The 23156-nt window shown below is 37.9% G+C and overlaps 1 protein-coding gene across 1 annotated transcript in view; it reads right to left on the minus strand.

The window, feature by feature from the left end:
* The window catches only part of LOC311168025 (uncharacterized protein C8orf34 homolog), a gene marked incomplete at both ends in the record, with an annotated part of 338634 nt that extends 317467 nt beyond the window's left edge, over window positions 1-21167 (minus strand). Inside the window, 3 exon segments of the mRNA XM_084229301.1 lie at window positions 20862-20932; window positions 20935-21040; window positions 21042-21167. Coding sequence (XP_084085427.1) covers window positions 20862-20932; window positions 20935-21040; window positions 21042-21167 — 303 coding nt within the window.
* Between the last annotated feature and the right edge of the window lie 1989 nt (window positions 21168-23156).

Consider the following 23156-nt stretch of genomic DNA (forward strand, 5'->3'; position numbering starts at 1 on the left):
GGGAATCGAACCCATGCTGCGGAGGCTGCAGACAGCTTCACAGCACTGTGCTCAACCTGCTGCACCACCAGGGAGGCCCTGCATTTCTTAAAATTAAAAAAAAAAAAATGATGTTCCTTCATTAACCATTCTTATATTAAATGACTGAAATCCTTCATACTTTAATTCATGATCATTTTTTCTAAAATTCTTAATTGTATTTCTTCTATCTCAAATTCCTCTTTTCACTAGGACAACTTAGCTTACTAGTTTTCATCTTTATGCTTACATTTTATTATCTAGTTAATTATCTTGAATTCTGGATTGGAACGTAGCCTTAAGACATAATTTGAAACATAGAAGCAGTTAATGTTTTCCCAAAGGATTCTTTGCAAGCCAGTGTATGTGCTATAAATCTTGATTGCCCTGAATTGAGTTTCATAGATATAGTATACACATTGTGTGTGTAGATAGATAGATAGATATGGAAATACCTGTGTGTATATATCCATATATATAGAGATTATATATATATGTAAACCTCTAAACCTGAGTTTCTTACCAAATTGTGTTCACACAGAAAATATTTACTGATACACTGCTGATATCTATTCACCAAGTAGAAGTGAAAACAGTTAGTGGCATAAGTGGCTTTTTATGTCAATGAAATACGATGCATTCAAATAGCCCTGGTTAGAATCAAGACATTCAGGGTCTACAATCTTCCAATCTTAAAAAAAAAAAAAAAAAAAAAGTGTTGTTGGCTTGACAGTCACTGAGCCAAATACAAACTCACCAAGTCGGAAGCAGGAAATTATCCTAATCAAAGTGTCACTTCTGAAAAAATCTTTTCAAAAAGTGACAGTACAGTAAACAGAAATTTCACAGTGACAATTAAACATAATTAAATGTTAGATTTCTCCTTAAGCTTCTTTCATTCTCTAAAACTCATTTTTTTTTCTAGGCTGAACTCAATTTCTCTTACAAGTACATCTTGTTCCTGTCAGGGCAAAATACACAACCAATTTTTTTTCTTAATTTATCAAGCGAATTTAAAGACACATAGTGGCATATTGTACAGCTCAGTGACTCTGAAGATATTTTCTCTAAAGATGAGCAGAGACTTGGACTGACATGCAGCAAGGCAAAGGCCAGATGTGTGTACCTACATGACCAGGAGAAACAGGTGTGTCCTGGTACAGCCATGTCCAAGACAATCACACAAAACATTTCTTATTTTCCAAAAAGTGGCCTACCCTGGTCATGTTTTATTTGAATTTTTTATATTTTTTCTTTGTTTGAACTGGAATCAGTGATTAGTGAAGGAATCAGACAATGTTGCAAAGAGAAATAAAGGCAAAGTCCAAACCTTGGGAGCAAGGGAAGGGAAGAGAACAGGTGAAGTTGCAGGAACAGCAAGAGTGGAATCCAAGCCAGAAAGAAAAGTTAAAGCAACAACAAGTAATAAAATGATATTCCAATAAATTTTCTAAAGCACAGTTGCTTTAGAACACGGCAAATAGCAGTAGAGGGAGATAAATTTCATTTATCTGTAGAAATGTGAAAATATATTAGACATTCTTCCCTTGTGGGGAAGTAAACAGATCTTTTTAAAATTTTGTTCCGGAGAGAGTCTATTTTTTGCTACCAAAGTTGTACTTGACATAGATAACAATATAAGTACATTTATTTAAATAATATAAGTGTGATTATTTTGTTCATAGAGTTAGTCCTCTTTCTTTGAAAATCATAGGAATATTTAAAAGGCATTGAATAAAATAAATGGAATTATATAAATGTTTGTTACCTCTATTTTCCCTTTATTTCAAAGATAATCCTTCACTTTTCAAAATTTATAGTATTAGGTTTATATTTTTAGCAGGATATTCTTAATGCCAGCCTTTATATATTTATCCAGCCTTCTAACTTTAAAAATAAATATTCCTGGGCCTCCCCTGGTGGTGCAGGCAGTTGAGCACAGTGCTGTGAAGCTGTCCACAGCCTCTGCAGCACTGGTTCCATCCGGGCAGGTGAGAATCCCTCATGGCGCAGCAGATCTGTCTTGTCTCACCCGCTGCTCCCCTCAGCATTCAATCCCTCTGTCTGTTCTGCTCCCCGCTCTGTCTCTGGTGAATCCTCTCACCCTCCCGCGCATCTGGCCTGTACCCTGGGTCTTGTATGCATAAATAAATAAATCTTTAAAATAAATAAATAAATATTCCTCACAACATACGCATTTCAAACTTCCCATTATTAATCTCCCAACTTATCAATCATATATGAGTATTGTCTAAGATGTTTAGTGTTGTAACCCACAGAAAACCCAATTCTAATTACCTTACATAATAAAGGCGATTTATTAACTTTTTATTGTTGTTAATATCTTTTTTATTTTATATATGTTTATATCATTTTTCATTTTTGCGCAATGTATGCATTTTCATCTTGGTTATAGTCCCCATACAATTCCCGCCCCTCTTATTTTGAGCCTACTCTCTCCTCCCCTATCCCCCGCCCCCACTCATTGTGTCTCTGGTTTATTGTTGCTTGTTGATTTTGATTTTTACTTTATTATAATTAGGGGAAAATATGCTAATGATTTAGGAGCTGAAAGGCATGAGGCTATAGGCTTTGAATCTCAAAGCTCATGTTGAATTATTACAAGGATGTTCTAGTATTTTCATCTGTGTTTGGTGGATATCAGGACCCTCAAAAGACATCCACATCTGGTGAGTTATTAACTATAGTAAGTCATGTCTAATATGAGTAATAAAATAGATTCACATCTGCTGGGCCATGGTCAGAAATAGAAAAAACTGGGCTCCCCGGTGGCGCAGTGGTTGAGGGCTGGGTTGCGAGGCTGCCCGCAGCCTCTGCAGCGCCGGTTCGATCCCCGGCTGCTCCCCGGCCACCGGAGGAGGGTCCCGCATGGCGCGCAGACCTCTCCTGTCGCCCGCCGCTCCCCTCAGCAGTGTGCCTCGGTCCTTCTGCCTGTTCTGCTCCCCGCTCTGGCTCTGGTGAATTCTCTCACCCTCCCGCGCTTCTGACTGTACCCAGTGCATTATAAACAAAACAAACAAATAAATGAATAAATAAATAAAACATGCCTCTAAAAAAAAAAAGAAATAGAAAAAACTTTAGATTTCAGAAGAAAGCTGAGCAACAAGGATTAAAAGCTCCAATCCTTGGTTTGCTGTAGATTTATCTAAAACATACCAGAAGAGATGTAAATAAAATGTTAAGGTAAACTTCACACCAAAATTCTAAAGTACTTTCACATCATTAACAAGGAAAGGATTTTGCTAATGATAATAATGCTTTGTGACTCTATCTTTTAACTATGTGATATACTAAGGTTACTAACTAAATAATAAATTTCAAAATAAGTATTTATTTCAAAATGAATGTAGAGAATATATTTTTCTTAATTTTGGAGCCATATGCTGCTATAAATAAAATATACCATGACTTATGAAAAGGAAATAAATTATTTTGTTAAATTAACCAGTGTAGTGGAATGTGGAGTGAGACAGTTCCAGCAGTCAGAATTTTTGGTGAAAGTGTTAAAGTTGTGAACAGGAGATGAAAAATAAACCATGTTGAATATTGTGATGGTTAATTTTATGTGCCAACTTTGCTAATGAATGCCCAGAATGTTGGTAAAGGCTTATTTCTGAGTGTATGGGTAAAAAGTATCACCAGAAGATACTGAGATATCAATCAGCTGATTTGATAAAACAGCTTATCCTCATCAGTGTGGATTAGCATCATCCAAACTGAGGGCCTGAATAGAACAAAAAGGCACAGGATGGGAAGAATTTGCTCTCTCTGTTGGAGGCAAGACATTCATTTTCTCCCATCCTTGGACATTAGTGCTCCCCTGATTCTCAGGTCTTTGGAATCATAATGAATTACACCACCAACTTTCCTGTTCTCCAGCTACCAGACAGAAAATTACAGTACTTCTTGGCCTGTATAATCATGAGAGTCAATTATTATAATAAATCTCCTCTTTTGTATATGCATGTGTGTTTATGTTTGTGTGTGTATCCAATGAATCTATTTTCCTAAAGAACCCTGACTAATACAAAAATCTAACTGTACACACATCTGCACAGGATTTATTAAAAAGTTCCATCATCATTACTGCAATGGCCAAAGTAAAATATCAGAGAAGCAAGTGCTTTGAAGAAATTCCTGAACAGAGCAAGCTATCTTGTGTCATCTCTCTTTTCCTCCCTCCCTGGCACTCCCCCAATCCAAATCAAGGGAAGCATGTCTTTATGCCAATTGTTAAACTATGATTTCTTAATAAATTCATACTTCTATACTTCGTAATCCAGGTAACGGGGCTCTATCAACTTCACTTTGTGAGACGACTATCCATTAAAATTACACCAGCAGAATAAACTTGGAAGATTTTCTTGAAATCTTGTTTTCATTGAAAACAGGAAGAGAAGACACTTACTCCACCCTGATTGCTTGCTATTCCTGACAGTATAGCCCCTTGGCCGATTCATTTCCTATTTCTAGCTTCTTTTGCCACTTGGGCAACCAGTCTCATTTCAACTCTTCAAAGGTACCATCTAGGCTAAGCATCTTTTTGAAAAGAAGGACCCCCTCTACCTCTCTCCTGCCATTCCAAAATTCTGATAACCCTAGCAATGGAAGTTTTTCCCTTTGTTCTCAAATTTCTAGAGGTAGCTGTTTCCTGATGTTATTAAGCTTATGTTGCTTGAGGTTTTCTTCTATTTGCTTTCACAATTCCCAGTAATAAAGTACCTCTGTTGCAGTGTGAAATGTGCTTTTTGTTTTACAACTGTCTTCCCATTGATAAAGTATTTAGGATAAAGACCACCAGAGATGAAACTTTATTAAGAGCTTGGTCCTGTGCTTGACCTTGAACCCCAATCTAAATTCTTTGCCAATGAGAACTATGATACTAAAAATATGTGACATGCACAATTTTCAGCAACATGGATGGAGCTGGAAGGGATCATGCTCAGCAAAACAAGCCAGAAAGAAAAGAAAAAATACCGGATGGTCTCACTCATAGCAGGAATTTAGAAGACCTAAGTATGGGACCAGTAAAAAGACTAATTACAATAAAGTAAAAATCAAAATCAATAAGCAACTATAAACCAGAGACATACTACGGAGATGGGGAGAGGAGGAGGGATTAGGGTCAAAATGGTGTGGGGGGGGTAGATTGTATGGGCACTATAACCAAGATGAAAATGCAGACATTGTGCAAAAATGAAAAATGATATAAAAAATATATAAAAGAAAAGAAAAAAGAATGAATACAAAAAATAAAATAAAAAAATAAAAATATGTGACATGCAAATGCATCATCATTTAAAATACTATCATCTAGGACCTCCCTGGTGGACAAGGGGTTAAGCGCAGCACTATGAAGCTATCTACAGCCTCTGCAGTACAAGTTCTATCACCAGCTGGCCAGGGAGCGACCCACATGGCGCAGCAGACCTCTCCTGACTCACCCATTACTCCCCTCAGCAGTGTATTTCAGTCGATGTCCTGTTCTGTTCCCCACTCTGACTCTGATGAATCTACCCCCTGCACCTCTGGCCTGTACCCAAGTTCTTATATGCATACATAAGTAAATCTTTAAAAAAAATAAAATAAAATACTATCATCTATACTCAATTGTGATAAATTATTTTCAAAGATCAGTGTCTTGGGGAATAAAGTGGTTGCTACACTTAACCATTACTGTAGAAATAGTGAGCATAGGATGGTAAGTCATGGCAATTATAAAGGGGATTTTGATAGCTTACAGAATAGTAGCAAGCTCAGAATTTCAAGCTCTCAGCTCAAGTCACAGAAAAACACAAAGCTTTAATAGCAGCCATAAAACAATCCCTTATTTCTTATAACTATAGATAATGATTTCATAGAAAATCCAACCCAGACTTTAACTTGTGGATTTAAATTACATCGCAATTCTATAACTTGAGAAACATTCAAATTATAGAATTAGAAAGTAATTTGAATTCATCATCTCCCCCAATATGAAAGTTGAGACACTGATTGAAAAGGAACAAACACATAAGGTTAAAATGGGGACATCTGAATGGATATAGAAACTAAAAATCCTGGACCCTGAGATTCTCTGAGTTTCTCTTGTCAGAAGAAACAGCTTGCCCTTTGGTATCTCTGGAGATAGTCTTACTTTGCTTACTCTAAAACCATGCGTGGGCAGTTGCCTTGCATTAGGATTCATTAACCCCTTAAGACTCACCACATCACAGATTTTCTTTAAACTAAAACTAAGGTCAGGTATCAGATCATTCTTAAGAGACAAACAAAAACATATGACCCTGTAGAAGATAACTAGTCTTCCACATGGTTTCTTTAATTTATTATGGTAGAAAGGTATAGAACCAAATTCTAGGGATGTTAGGCCAAAGCAAGTAGAATGTGACATTAGATTGGACTGGCCTGGGCTGGATTAATTGGCACGGGAAAAGATACAGATTCCTTACTTAAAGAATCAGCTCTCATGTTCTAATAATTAGCTGGGTTGGTTGACTGACACTTGCTTCAACAGAGTCATGCATTCTTCAAGGCTGAGATACCACAGAAGAGCATGTTACAAAAGAAAGAATCTGGAAACTGAAAAGATAACCTTATCACAGGTCACACTTTTTGTCTACTTCCCAAAAATGAGTTGATATCTGACACTAATAAATCCCAGGATTTATTAGTCTAAAGAAAAACTGGGGTGTGGTGAATTTAAAATGTGCAAACTGCACACTCACCCCCAACTCTAGACAGGCCCAAGGACATTCACTTCACTTAAATATTAAAAATACATAGTAAGGAGACCAAGAGAGTATCCTGGAAAAGTTCTGTGGTAGCTACCTTGGGTAGGTTGGATGACAGAGAAAGGTCTTATCACTAAGATAGGCTCCACATTTAACTAGGATGATGGCTTCCAGAGTAGCAAAGATCAGGTGGCAATGTTCAATTTTCATAGACAAAGTGGACATATTTACCACAATGGTCAACAAGGACAAAATGATGAGCAAAATCTTTAGAACAGCAGGAATCTTTCATATTGCTTGATAATCAATCACGGTATCCCAAGAAGCAAAAAGTTGGGCAGCCTACAAAAATATAATTTAATCTGTATAATAACAAAAAAAATAGATCTGATAGGCTGACATGAGTTATCACAATGGAGAGTCTGTCCTCATGAAAATGTAACAAGTTGGTGAAGTCTGTGAGGATCCATTAATCCTGCAGGAGATTAGCTCCAAAGTCACTGCACCCACACCAGCTAGTATTATAAAATGGCATGCTGTCTTTGGATTTTGGAGGCATCACATATCGTAATACATTGAGGAATCCATTAGGTTGCCCCTTCAGAATGAGGTCAGGAGCAAAACAAGACTCCATGGCAGTTGCAGCTGCAGTACATGTTGCTCCAGCATAAAATCAAAGTGGACTGTTACAGCATTATAGGTCCACTGAGAGGTCTGCTACAAAGACATGTACAAAAGCCCTCAAGAAGCAAAATTTTAATGGTATTTACTTTCCTGTTTAGCTGCTCTACTGCCAGAAAAAGGAATACACTGATTTATGGACAGTAGATAATAGTATGGCTCAGGAATTTGAAAAGAACAGAACAAAAAATCGGTTTCCAAGAGGTCTAGAAGAGGTATATGAAAAAGCAACTTAAATTGTGTATAGAAGAAAAGTATTGTTCAACTTCAGATTTTAAGTTACATCCTCTACTGTTTCTGGAATGAACACACAAAAAAGAAGGAATTGAGTTAAAAACCTCTAAGAACAGAGGGGGAAAAAAACATAAGCAACCTATTAGCAATCCTAATCTAGCCATGTATAAACAGATTATACATCTAGATCAGAATCAATTTATCCAAGAAATACAAAGTTAGTTAACATAAAAATCCAGCAATGTAATTCATAATACTACCTGTTAACAGAATAAAGGAAGAAAGTCATATTGCTCGGGGGGAAAGGATGTCCTGAGCAAACTCCATAGTCTTTGTGGACTCCACTCCCACGACACTGGGAACTACAAATCCCATGATCACCAAAGGGAAGGTTGCGAGGACCTGAGGGTGGAATTAAGCAACTAGGCTCTGGGTTTGAGTATTTAACTGGCCATGTGGCTGGGGGTCGCCCTCTTGGCCACACGGCGTGCTTGGTTTTTCGCCAGCATACAGGTCATTGGGATTCCAGGTCAGTGGAAAGGGTAGGACGCATTTATGAACTTATCTCCCTCTTTTTCTCCTTGAGTTATTCATTTCCCCATTTCCCCATCCCTTGTAAATAAACCTTTTATCAACATTTTGTGTATGTCTGCAGTTTAGCATTAATAAGTCCCCTTTACGCACGTGGGTGAGGACCCACAGTCAGGCAACCCATTTTATATCAGGGTTTGCCCTGTAACAATATGATAATCACAATATACAAGAAAAAACCTTTAAATATTGTTGTAACATTTAATTTAAAAATCCTAACAAAAACTTTCCTAACTTTATAAAAAGTATCCATATTTAAAAAATGTTTCAGTAATCATTCTTCTTAAAATCAGGACCACACTTGGGCCTCCCTGGTGGCACAGGAGGTTGAGCACGGCGCTGTGAAGCTGTCCACAGCCTCTTCAGCTCCAGTTTGTTCCCTGGCCGACCAGGGAGACGCCCATATGGCAAGGCAGACCTCTCCTGTCTCACCCCCCTGTTCCCCTCAGCAGTGTAATTCAGTGGATCTGCCTCTGTCTCTGATAAATCATCTCACCCTCCCGCACCTCTGGCCTGTACCCCAGTTCTTTTATGAATAAATAAATCTAAACAAAATCAGGACCACACTTAAAAACCACAAAGTATTACCACTTTTATTCCATATTGTATTTTAGGTATAAGTTAAGAGACTAAGGCCAGAAAAAGAGGCATAAAAGTTATTGAGACCGAAAAGAAAGAAAATTGTCACTTTTCCTAATTTTCACTAATAATAGTCATCATATGGAGATCAAAATGGGGAGAGGGATGGAAATAAAAGGTATAATGACTGGAAAGAAAGAATCAATATAGACTGACATCTTAACAAGTAACATGGCACACTCCAAAGAAAATACCAAAATAATCTTACACTACATAAGAACAAGGAAGAGAATTTTGCATATTCCTAGTTGCACATTGAAAATAAAAAATGAAAAAAATTCCTTTCATTATAATTAAATACAATTTCTAGTCCAGTCTCAGAGACTAAATCTGTGGTAAAACTGGTACCAAGTTCACAGTCCCACTTAACAAGGGGTGGCACTGAGCAGCCAGTTGAACCTATGTAACAGTGAAGGCAGGGGGGCTGAACAGGGGATTTCCTCCTGCTCCTGTGGCCCAGCTTGTACCCTGGTATTGCTGGGAAGGAAACGATGAAGGAGAGATATGTCGACACACTTGAAAGAGACACATGTGGGTGAGAGACACTTGGGGAGGCTGACAGTAGCAGCTGTGGTCTTGATGTGTTGTTCTAGATTTCTGGGAACTGCTTCAGAATCCCTTTCCTTATGGTTCCTGCCAAAGGGTGCCTTAGATTTGATGTAAGCTTTCAGGGGTCAGTGGCCCCACTTCAGGTCAAACCCATTTGCTTGGGCATTTGCCCACACGGGGACAGGTAATTTGGGGTGTTCTATTGGGACATTAATAATCTTCTTTTCTCTTGATATGCACACTAATTCTATTACGGTTCTTTCACACTAAGAATCTGCTTTGTCGGGCCTCCATGGTGGCGCAGGTGGTTGAGCAGCCGCACTGTGAAGCTATCCTCTGCAGCCTCTGCAGCGCGGGTTTGATCCTGGCCAGCAGGCCGGCGAGAATCCCACACGAAGCAGCAGACCTCTCCTGTCTCTCCCACAGCTCCCCATTGCACCTTTACTAGTTCAGATTAAAGTAAAAATGATCAATTTTTTCACAGCTCTCAGCATTTGTCATAACAAATGCATATGATCATTTTAGAAGCAAAGCCACAGTGAGTGGAGAAATAGTATCTATCTATTACTTCAGTAGAAAAAGTGGCATGATAAATATCATTGGAATGGTCAAAGTGTCAGTCACACATAGGATGGATTGGTGCAAAACAATCTGACGGAGTTGTGTGGGTCCTAGAATCACACTGGCAATGATAAGAACACAAGGTAGTAATCTAAAAAGCATTTAAAAGATCAAATTGTAATGACTTGATTTGATAATTTACCAGATGTATATATTTGAAGAAATGGAGGAGGGAAAAACATCTGTGTCTTGGAAAAACTTAATTAAGCCATTGCTGAAACAAAGAGGAAAGAAGAGTGGAACACCTTGTATTGTTTTGGTTCCCTTTTTGTGCTTTTGAGTTTGAGGTGTGTATAAGTTTGAGGAAAGTCTTTCAAACAGCATTAACTAAAAGTGTTTGTGGTATAGGCAATGCTAGATACACAGCTGTTGAAATGTTGATGTGACAGTAGATTCCAGGTTGGCCTCAGGCATGTTCAAATGATCAATTTTTCCCTTACAATATTTCAGTCACCTTCTTGAGGTGATCACAGTTTTCACGTCCCCTTATGCTTAGCATGGCTGATTCCTGAATATTACACAGAATTAGAGCACAGGATGACATAATGCAGACTTTATGGAGCTAGGTAGCATAACAAGTCCACAATTTTCAGTGATTCTTCAGCTCTTGAAAAGAGTGTTTAAAAAATAGGAAAGGTGAGAGTTGGGTTGTATTTGAAAATTGTGATTCATTCCTTTTCCACCTCCCACCTGGCACCATATCTACTCATCTGCTCATTTCCACTGTACCTGCTCCTGCTCTCTCATCAGCATCACTCCTGATTTGGTCTATTCAGTTAGGGTTTTTCTTTCAGCCTCTGCCAAAAGCCCCATTAAGGTTTTAATTGGCAGGAAATTTGGTAATATTAATAATATACAAATACAGTACTCGCATGAATACAGTACTCACATTCCTAAAACAAATGACTTAGGAATATGAAAAGCAATAGTGCAATAATACAGGGGACTCAGAAAATTGGATGTAGGAGTAAAACTAACCCATTAACCTGATACCTCACACACAAACTATAAGTCATTCTTTTTTCCATTCCCTTTACACAATTGTCATAATTTTGCACATATAGTCCTGAATTAATTCTTTTACATTTTCATGGCTTGATAATATTCCATCTGTGAAAAGTTTATTAAACCTATTTTTTTAATGTTTTCTAAGAGGAATAAGAATAAATAGCTAATTACAGGAAACAGATACAGGCTACTGAGCACTGTGAAGATATGTCAGAGAATAAGGCTGAAATAGTCCCTTTCCTTGTGAAGATTATATTTTAAATGGAGAACCAAATACTGAACAAATGAATAAGAAAATGCCAATGATTGATGAGTGCTGCTGTAGATATAAAACTGTGGTATGATGGAGGTTGACTGGGAAGCTGCTGAGAATGAGCCGTCTCTATGGGCCTCTCTGGTGAGAGATTTAACCTGAGATCTGAATGGCCAGAGAACCAGCTACACAAGCTGTGTCTGTGCATATGTTCGGAAGGGGGGGGGGTTGGGAATAGGAGGGGCTGGGAGCATTCAAGCAGAGAAAACAGATCATACAAAGGATCCTGAGTTTAAAATCTTTCCTGTTAGGCAGCTTCAGCTCTGCTACTCATAAGGCTAATCCTGGGAGACATCATACTGCAAATAAATTCTCACTAACCTATCCAGAATGAGGCAAATAAGTATTTTTAGAAAGAAAGTCAGCTGCAGTATCAGTAGGAAACAGATCATTTATATAGATATAGATATCTCCATCTATCTATCTATCTAGTAATGATCCTAATTTATTTGGACCAAGAATGTGTTACTTTATGATTTATATAACAATTATATTCTTATTTTAGAAAATTAAGGTATTTTCCAAAGAAGTGGCTCCTTAAGATCAAACGACATAAAAAAAAAAAGTGAAGGGAAAGACATAAAGTAAAACAAGCAAAGATGATGTGGGGTGGGGTGTGTGAGAGTAATGTTTGTAATGACCTAACATTCTGGCTATCACTAGACTATAAATTTTCCCAAAACCTGTGCAAAAAAATGGGGGGGGGGTGCAAGGGAGGAGATGCTGTTTGTTACACAATTTCAAATATTCATATTCTGGTTTTGACATAATAAAATTAAGCAGCTGTTCTCATAAGAAGATGCTGCCTGATGTCATGAATATGCTCCTCCACAATTCCTTCAATAGACAAAGCTACATTTTGTCTATTGTGATACGCAATAGAGGCTTTTTAAATCATTCCTCTGTACAACTCAGTGAAAGTAATTCTTCAAAGGGCCAACCTAATGCGGAATGGGTACCTGTCAATTGACTTTGCCCCAAAATATATTTTTGAATAAACTGAGAACTTAATGTTCATGAACTATATGAGTTTTACCCTAAATATCATTTCCCCAAACTGAATATTGATAACCTAGGAATGTTGATCTCTGTCTTGGAGTCTCCACCAATTTGTGGGCTGTGGCAAATAGAGAGATATTGCCTACTGTACACAGACCTCAATGCCTTAACTGTAAGTTAAGTAAGGATTAGATATTTTAAAATTCTGTGAAAACTGGGATTTTTTATGAGCTTGCAAAAATCAGATTATTTGTTATCAATATACTTTACAGTGTTATTTTTCATTTCATCACTATACTGCAAAGAGGAAAGAGACTAGGCAATGTTTTAATAAATATTTTGACCTGCAGAGAATAACAATCTGTGCTTAAAGAACCATAACTGCCTTTCAATATCATTTTATATAATGCTAAGATGAATTTTATGTTTTGTAAACAACAAAAAAAATAATAAGAAAAAAATGAAATAACTAAAATATACTTGGTCCTCTACAGAGAATTCACAGGCATAAAAGAGGATGGAATTAAAGAAAATGTCTCAAAAACATACAGACAAAACAAATCCTATACAATGAAATATATTTCAATAAAAATAGGGCTGTTATTTCAATATATATACAAACAAGTCGAATATAGTCTTGATTCAGTATAGCTTGTCACCATGAATTTAGATCAATATGTTCAAATAGTAAAGGGATAACTGAAGTTACACACTCCTGTAGGCTCCAGGCTATCCTTCAAAAATAATCTCCCTTTTATATTAAAGGAACAACTTACAACCTAAATCTACCAATATATATTTCATGTAGAATACTACATATCTGATCGTTCAGATATTTTTAATAATTCATGCATTGAGATCTTACTGTTGCTAAGAACTTCCAGGAACAAAATAAACAATAAAAAAAAAAGAAAGTTCCCTATTACCTTACTTAGTGTACATACTAGATTTCTACGGCAAATTTTTGGAAAAATAATCTATAAACATGAATTTCTTACTTTGAGAAGTATAATAATGTGATGTATTGATAAGTATAAAAATGGAACCATGGTAGACTTTTATAAAATTATCAGAAAAGAATAGTAAGAGTGCCTCAGTCTTTTCCAAATAGACATAAGTGATTGAGGACAGGATGTTTCATTTGAATTTGTATTTCTCAGTACGTAGTACATCACCCAATATATGTATCAAATGAATATAAATGAAGTTTCAAATATCAATCACCAAAGAATTTAAAAGCTGTTGAGAAAATAACAGTCAGTGAATTTTTAAGAACTGAAATTGCCCATAAACTGCTGAGATATACTCAGACTTCTACTGGTAAATGATTATTCAGGTACAAACCATAATTTTGAGACTTATTTTTTACCCTGATTTTATTTATTCATAATATATTGACAACTCTATAGAATACCAACCAGAGATTTTCTAGGTGTGAAGATATAAGCAATTAAAAAGACTGACAAAATACCTGCTTTAGGGAAGCTTATCCTCCAGTGGATATAAGCTAAAGCCAAAGGATTAAGCCAATGAAATAATACTGGATGGCAATAAAGAATATAAAGAAAAGCAAAGAAAATCATGCTACAGAGAATGACAGGGGAGTTGGGGTTGCGTGTGCTATTTTAATTACATTTGATTCAGTCTGCCTTTTTGAAATAAGAGATCCTGGATTGTTTTCTAATTACAGTTGACACTGGTGTTCACAGAGATCAAGTAACTTGCTCAGGGTCAAACAGTTTAAATGATTTCTCAACAGGAGTTATCTCCAAAAATCACCTCCCTCATCCCCTAAAATTGTGGCATGCAACTTCCTCCTTATAAAATGTAAATGAATGTGGGGGGGAGTTATGCAGTGTCTTTCCAGTGGTGTGAATTAATTTATCAGATACTCTCTTAAAAACATATAATAAAACAGGAAAAATATGGCTGAAAGTGAACTAGGTAGCTGAATGCATAATTAAGCATTTTACTTAATGTTTGCATTAAGTATAATGTACATAAAATTACATAAGGGCCTCCTGGTGGCACAGTGGGTTGAGTGCTGTGCTGTGAAGGTTCGATTCCTGGCCTGCCAGGGAGAAACCAACATGGCACGGCAGACCTCTCCTGTCTGCCTGTTCTGTTCCCTGCTCTGTCTCTGGTGAATTCTCTCACCCTCCCGTGCCTCACCCTCCCATGCCTCTGTACCCTGGTTCTTGTATAAATAAATATATCTTTAAAAAAATAAAATAAAATTATGTAAAATTTTGTATGTACATAAGATTAATGAGATAGAGGATATTTTGCTCTAGGTATTAAAAGATTAAATATTAATATGGCATTTGCTAACTGCTTCTATATTCAATTTTTCTCCCCCTTCCCAGGATAAAAGAAAACATGTCACTGATTTGTTTAATTCCCAGATATTTACTGAGCCCTATTTAATTCCCAGATATCTACTAGACACTGTAGTAAGATACCCAATAAAACAGGAGGCAGGATGTTTGTTTCTCATCTTCGAGAACTTAAGATCTGCTTTTAAAGTCAAGACTTGAGAAAATACATGAAAAATATCTACTGTCAGCTGATTGTTGATATTCACACATCCTTCCCTATAGAAAAGTCTTCTTTTTGACAATAGATTGTTCTGTAATGTTGGGAGGGCACAGATGAATGACATAGAAAGTGGAGGCCCTGTTCAGAATGTCATATCAGTACACTTTCTAATGTACACATTTTAGTGCTATAAAATTTCCTCTCAGTACTGCTTGAGCTGTACCTCACAAATTTTGAAATGTTATAGTTTCCTTTTCATTGTTCAATGTGCTTTTTTATTTCCTTGCTATTTCTTCTTTGATGAGTAGCTTACTTAGAAGTTTGTTGTACAGTTTTACAGTGTTTTGGAAAATTTTCCATTTTCTTTCTGTTATTGATTTTTAGTTTTATGCCATTGTGCTGGAGAAAATACCTTGTATGATTTCCATTGAGGTTTGTTTTGTGACTCTGGGAATGGTCTGTCTTTGTCTACATTCCATGCTACTTGAAAGTATATTCTGCTGTTGTTGCATGAGGTACTCTATAAATCTCAACTAGAAACTGTTGGCTGATATGTTGTTGAATTTTTCAGTAGCATTTCTGGTTTTCTGTCTAGTTGTTCTATCAGTTGCCAAGAGAGGGATTTTGAAGTCTCCAAACATAGTTGTGAATTTCTAGCTCTCTTTACTTCTATCAGTCTCTGTTTCAAACAATATGCACGCCTGTTGCTTAGTGCACACACACTTGGGATTGCTGTATTTCTTTGTGGTTTACTCCTTCCCTTAGTATATAATGAAAATTTCTATCTTTGGTGATTTTCTATCATCTGACACCAACTTTCTATGACAATTAACATAGTCATTTCTACTATCTATTGATGTTTACACAATATATATATATATTATTCTTTTATTTTTAGCCTACCTAAATCTTTGTATTTGAAGTGAGTTTCTTAGAGATAGTACATAATTAGGCCACATGTTTTGAATCCACTCAGATAATATTTCTTTTTTTTGATTTCTTTTTTTTGGTGTGCCTTACTATAAAGCTACTTTTTTTGCCTTGGAATTAACAACTATTTTAGTGAAAGATACTTAGGTCATGTAGTATCTCATTCCTTATCAAACTTTCAGCATTTAGTTTTAGTGTAAATTAATGGTTTTGGCCTGATTTATTATTATGATGGCCACAAAGCAGTGATTTTCTAATTCCAACATCCCTTCTGTTGATGTTAGTTGGCATTCTACTGTAAGATAGATAGCTTTCTCTTCTCCCCATGAATTAAATACATTCATATATCTTATTATATATCTTAGTCCAGTGGAATAAAATATTCCTATTTTATGCAGTAAAATAATCTGTTACTATCATTTTTATTTTCACCCTTAAAATGTCCCAAATTTTGTTAATAGAAGTCTCTTTGAGCTGGATTTTTATTTCCTTTTACATTTCCCTACTCTGGCTTTATAAGATTATAAGATGTTCCAGACACATCTTGTAATTTCCCATTCCCAAATCTCTAAGGACCTAATCACTAGATGTGCTCATTGCTACTGGGCTATTTGTATTCTAGGTCCTTATAGTAAAGAGAGGAAAGAAAGAAATATAGGCATATATTTACATCTATGTTAATGCATACCAATCTATTCTTATTTCTATTATTGAAACAATGAGATTACATTGATACTTACAATTTCAATTCACACCACAGTTTATTCTAGCATTTTTTCTTCTTATATCCTTTTCCATCTCTATCAGTAATGGCTTGCATTGCTTTCCATATATTTATTTATTTTCTTGGTACTTTCCACCTCATTTGTAACAAATCTCTAACCCTACCAGGCTACTTCCTGATATCTCAATTCAGGTTTGAGATGTGACTAGAAAGTTTGGGACAGGGAACCAGAGAAAAGAGAGTTGTGCCACAGCAAGTGTATGAGTAATACATGCTTATGGTTAATCATGTGTGTGATATGAGTCTACCTCAAAACACATATGCCGAATCAATTAACACAATTTTAGACAACGTGAATACAAAAAAATGTCATAAAGTAATTCCATTCTACTTGGAGTGGGTCAGATCACATTTGGAGACATGTAATGAATTTGGTTTGCCATATCTTTAGTACACAAAGATTTGAAAATTCCATGGAGATTTTGTGAAGATATCATTGTTTTGCTTTTTAATAATTTGGGACTTCATACTCCTGTGAGCATGAGCATGGTCTGATCTAAGATAGATGACTCCCCCAAGCACCCTCCCAACCAATAATTATTCTATTTATTTAATGGGAATGGGAGAAACTAAAAATTGTACATTTTTCTACTTGAGAGTAGGAAATTTATTGCTATGTTCCACATCATATAATCTCTTGAGTACCAAGTTAAATCATTTACTATATAGACAAAATAGATCACTTTATTCTAACAAGTAGTTATGTACCAGTTAATTAAAATTAATTCAATTCAGAATGTCTAACTGCCATCTTCTTTGACGATTGAATGGTTGGCCTTAGGACTTGAGATAAGTCCTGTGTTTGCAATGGGCTCTTGCCAATGTGAGTTGCAAGAAACCTGTTTTTGGTGGGAGCTGAACTATTCCATAACTTGACAGTTAAGTAAAGTCATATGTGGAAATCTACATTAACTAGGACTATAGTTACAATTACTGCAGTAATGTTAAGCATTCCTTATAAATTGATGAACAGGTTGTTTGCTACTTGTCTATGCTGAATAAACCAATGAGAATTCTAAAAGCATTAGATCATAACAAAAATTTCAAAAATTTGTGGAATATAAATCATTATTACCATTTTTCACCCTAAATCTTCACATTATTTAATTAAAATATCATAACTCAAGATGATTTTTAGGCATGGTTTCATTATGCCTGAAAACATCTTCAATCTTACTTAAAAGTAGTATAAATGTATAATACTAAATTATCTGGAAACAAGATTAATTCCAATCTAAAGTAGTTTTTGAAACACCATATTGTGTACAACAATTTTGTAAGCTTCTCATATAATAAAATGTTAGAAATAAGCAAATAAACCAAGTAAGAAAATAAATTAAGCAACTAAACTAAGTAAGTAAAGTAAGCTGTAGAGGTAAAAAACAGAAAACAAGTATTCTTGATTTACCAGTGGATAAGTTAACTTACATGTTGTTTTATATAGCATTCATGTGTTCTGTTTAAAGTTCCTCACTCCAGTAAGTTTTCTTAAAACATTTCTAATTTGTAAAATCCATAAAGGGGGGACATATTGTCAGGTGTCATATATTTCCCAAACTAAAGCAAACTTATAACACCAACTCCAGTGTCTCAGCACCAAAAAAAAAAAATCACTACAAAGCAGATAATAAAATGTGACAGACCTATTTCAACTTGTGATCAATCTAAGGAAACTTTAACTTATGTCACTGTTTCTTACAATGTGGTCCAGGAATTAGATATATTAGGTATATAATAACTGTTTTTGCTGCTTTTTATTAAATTCAGATTCCCAGGCTCGTCCTCTGGTCTCCAAAAACAGATCTTATGAGAATCGTTAACCAAAGGCCCAGGAGCTTTAGAGACTGCTCTGCATGAGTACAGATAGGATAAGGCTAGTTAGATTTTCCAGTTTTGTCAAGTATACATAATACTCTCAAAAATAAGCTCCATCTAGCCTCCCTGGTGGTACAGGGGTTAAAGTAATCAGGCTATCACCAGCCACTGAGGCATGAGGGCATGAATTCCATCCCCAGCCAGGGAGCTGACTCACGTGGTGCAGCAGCAGACCTCTCCTGCTCCCCACTGCTCCCCTCAGCAGTGTATTTCAGTTGACCCACCTGTTCTGCTCCCCACTCTCTCTGGTGAATCCCCTCACAAACACTCCACCCCTGCACCTCTGTTCTCATTCTTGTATGCATAAATAAATAAAATAAATCTTTAAAAAAAAAGTTCCAGCATCATACTCAAAATTCTCATATGAGGATCTGCTCTTAGAAGAGAACATATCCATTTTCTCATTTCAATTATTTGAAGTATATATCAACTCTTAAAAAATGAATTGCTCGTCACTAAAATTCAGGCTAATAGGGTTGTATTTAGTATGTCACCCCCCAAATCAATGAAACACAAAGTATACAATTTTGTCATTTGTTTACAAATGAGGGCGTCTTAACCACCTTATGAGACAATGTTGCTATCACTGAAAATGCATCAGTGCAGCACAAGGGTGGGGAACATTTTTTTTAATGATTGATAAAAATCAAGTTGGACTTATTTCCTAATTACATTGAAAGTTTACATATATTCCAAACTCTATTATCTCTTGGAGAGAATATTGGGGACTTTATAATAAGTGAACAAATGAGAAAAACATCTATTGAAAGCAATTAATTATTCTCCTTAGGAAAATATACTTCATATTCTAGGAGATTAGAAAAACTCTAAATATACTTACATTTGAGGCAATAAATACACTGTGCCACAGAGTCATTATGTTTCTGCTTAAAAGCATTCATGTGGAATTATGTGTAGTTTACAATCACTAGACTAAAAGCAAAGAAAAGAATTCTAGTAGTTGCGGTAATTCTACATTGCTTTTGCTTATAACTTCCCTTGCTAACACTCTTGACAAAACAAGAATCAAGCCATACACTGCAGACTTTACGATTCTAAACGATGAGTTTCAGTTTAAACAACGGCTGTATTTTTTTTTTTTTTAAGACTGTACAAACGAGAACTTTAAGTTGGGTGGGAAAACTTAAAGGATCTTGCAAATCTTGATTATTTAAAATTCGACCTCCCCCGAGAAAAGATCAATTGATCACACTTTCCTCCGTTCCCTTTTTGTCTTTGGGCATTAATTCACATTATTATTTTCTCTGCAGTTCTCATTTCTTCTCTTCAGTCCTAGGGAAAGAGCTCCATTCTCTCTCCCTGCCGTGATTCAGCCTTAGTCAGATGCACGGACAGGTAAACCACCAAGCCTAGTCACAACTGGTGTGTGTGTAGGGGTTGGGGGTGGTGGTAGAGGACACCTCAAATCTCCCAAGTCCTCTAACCACAAGCCCGTGCCCCCTGGACTGTTGGGCCAGGATGCTAAGGGATCCTGGGCGACCCTCCCGCGGGCCTCCGCATCTGTCCAGCTCCCAGGCAACCGCTGGGACGCTTTGCCCCAGCAGGTTTCCGTCTCCCGTTCTCGTTTTCTCCCGTCCTCCCGCTCTTCTTTTCTTCCCCGGTATTTTTGTCATTAATTCTTTGATGGCGAGAGAAAACAGCTCAGAGATACACGCCTCCTTTCTATAAATACGCGTGTTTTCCCCCGAATCTTTCTCCTCCCCTTTCTCCCGCGAACACACGTAGGGTCTGCAATGCAAAGGACTCTCCTTTCATCCAGAAACCAACGTCAGGGTCTTAGTTTACCAATTTCATTCAACATGACCGCACCTACTAAAGCCTACACCTCACCAGTGCATCTTTCTTCCAGTTAGCGTATCCCTTCTCACTGCTAAGCACCTTCTCTACCTTTCCGGGTCCCCACATTAAACAAACAAACAAATCCAGCACGCAAGACAGTGTGAATTCCAGGAAGAAAGTGAGCGTGTGTAACATAGCCGAGTGTGTGCATCCATGCGTCTCAGGCTGTCCGGGTCCTGTGCATGTGGATGCGAGGTGCAGGACAGTCAGACCTTACAAACTTCCACTGACAGGCTGAGGCTGGGCCCTCCTGACCTCACCTGTCCGCGCCCAGGTAACCAGAGAAGTACCCGCCCAGCCGCGTTCCAGAACACCTGGCCGGAACAGCGCGAACGCCCGCGGACTAGGGCCACTGGGGCGCCCGCTCTACGCATCTGTCTTGCATCTCCTTTCCCGGGTGTTCTGCTTTTCCTTCTGCACCCCTTTTTCCCAAAGACAAACGGGACCGCCCTCCTCCATAGCACCTTACCTCAAACAAGGGACCGATCTTGTTCTTCTCCAGGTAAGCCTGGATCCGAGATTGCTGATGAGACGCCATCAAGACAGATGGGGCCACGGAGGACCACACGGCCGAAGTCTCGGCAGGGGGACGAGGCTCCTCTCCCTCGGACTGGCGCCGGGGCAGGACCTCCGGAGCCTCTGCTCCCCTGGCGTGGCCGACTCGGCCCGGCGTGGGCTGCAACCGGGGAGCCCGGGGCGCGTGGGGCGCCGAAAGCCGCAAGCCCCGGCACCGCGCCGCCAACTCAGACAACTCTGAGGCGAGGGGAGAACTCATTCATCGCGTTCTGCTCGCGGCACCCGCCCTCACAGCTCTCCGCAGCGCCCGGCGCGGGAGGAAATTTGAGGCAGACGTTCCTTTCTCCTCTGGGCGGCAGCAGCAGGAATCAGGGGGCCGGAGGCGAGCCTGCAGGGGTGCTGCTCCGCCTAGAGCGGCGGCGGGGGGCGCCCGCGGGAGGACTGTGGCCACGGGGCTCGAACTCGCCACGAGCGCGCGTATACTCGTGTGTGTGCGCGCGTGTCGGCGCGCCCCACGCTGTGTGTCCCTCTCCCAGGTTACCGCAGCAAACAGCCTGAGCTTCTCCCCGCGGCGGTGCTCGCCCTGCCCGCCGCTCCCTAGCGACAGCGCCGCTTAAAAAGCCAATGGTGAAGGTGCTTCTTTCAAAGTGCACATAAATCTGGTGCTTGTTGGCTACTCCTTGGCAGCTACAAATGCTTTTCGAAAGGGTTCATCTTCGCCTCTCCTTCTGAGCCTTTGGGCACCTTCTGCTCTACCTACACTAGCTCCAGATGCGACAAAGAGTTATGAGAAGGTGAGTGGGTCTAAGAGTTTGTCGCGAAAATGAACTTGCCTTCCATTCGAAAATCTGGCTTGACCTGAAACAAGTCGACTGGCGGCTGAGAACCTAGCTGAAAACTCCCGAAATGCAGACACTCCAAGATTGGGAGCAACCCTTTGCCTTTTGACTAGAAGAAGGGATAAAAGTGAGCCAGCCCTCCCTTCCAAACTTGCCTTCCTAATCCACGCCTTAAATTATGTCTATATATCTAGTGCTACATCACAGATGCTACACTAGTCTTATGAATGTTGTCTGTAGGTACTTCATGAGCTCCTTAAATGTAGCCAGCATCTAATTATGCAGGGATTTCCTAGATGTAGATCTACAGACAGCACAGGTTTCTTTACAGAACTGTCTTCCTTACAAATAAACAGCCAGGCCTGTAATGACAGATTTTCCTGGCTTCTACCATGTTTTGCCACCAAAATAAAGATTCATTGTTGGTAATGAATATTTAGAATAAAGGAAATAGTGGTCCTTAAAGTAGAGTACAGCAGTATAGATTTTTCTTTCCCCACTGTGTTCTTAATTTTTGTAATCATAATATACTGTTTCAGTGTTTTCATCCATGTTTTAAATGATGGTTTTGTGGAAACAGAATAGTCAAGATTAAAAAAGGAATCTTCCAAATAGTATTGTTAATTCCATGTAATAATTTAGATAAGAAGCCTGCCAGAATAGCTAAGAGTTTAACCATCACTGATAACCTGAACTGGTTATGATTTGGGTGGAAAGATGCCCAAGTTATTGCTTTTACAATCAGACTTGTGTGATCTGCCCAGAGAGAGTTCAACTGAAAAGCAGTGTGTTGCCCTGGTCTGTCATATATTTTCCATCGTGCTTCAGAACTATACTTACTTTTTATTTTTCATGCATCTGGAAAAATTAAATATACAGAGTGATAGTAACATCTTTATTTGCTACAAGGTATGGTGTAGACCCATTTATGTCCCAGCTAAAAAGTCAAATATTTTTAATGCCACTTGGTACTGGAGAGTCAGATTGGTACCTTCCTCTAAGGGACTTGAGGAAGATGCTTTTTTAATCAGATAATTAACATACTTATTAAATCTTCCCCATGCTCAGAGCACTGCACCAAGAATATAAAAGTCAACGTTTCTGCTGGCAATATACATATGTCTTAAAGAGAGGAGCATAATGATATATATGTTTGTATATGTTGAAACACTGAACATTCCAAGATTGTTTTTAGAATTTAGGCAATATTTTAGATGTTATTCAAGGTCTACTTCAAAGGCCACCCTCTTCTACAAAGCAATTCTTCGTTCTTTCCGCTTATCCCTGAACCTGACTTCATTACTGTAATAAATATTTATTGCACATCTTCTCCAGGGCAGACATTACGTTAGGGGGCTGAGAATTCAAAGGTTTCTGAAAGGCCTTTTTTTTGTTCTAAGGTGTCCAAT

The sequence above is a fragment of the Talpa europaea genome (genome assembly GCF_964194135.1).
Source record: "Talpa europaea genome assembly, chromosome: 3".
In the NCBI taxonomy this organism is placed as follows: Eukaryota; Metazoa; Chordata; class Mammalia; order Eulipotyphla; family Talpidae; genus Talpa; species Talpa europaea.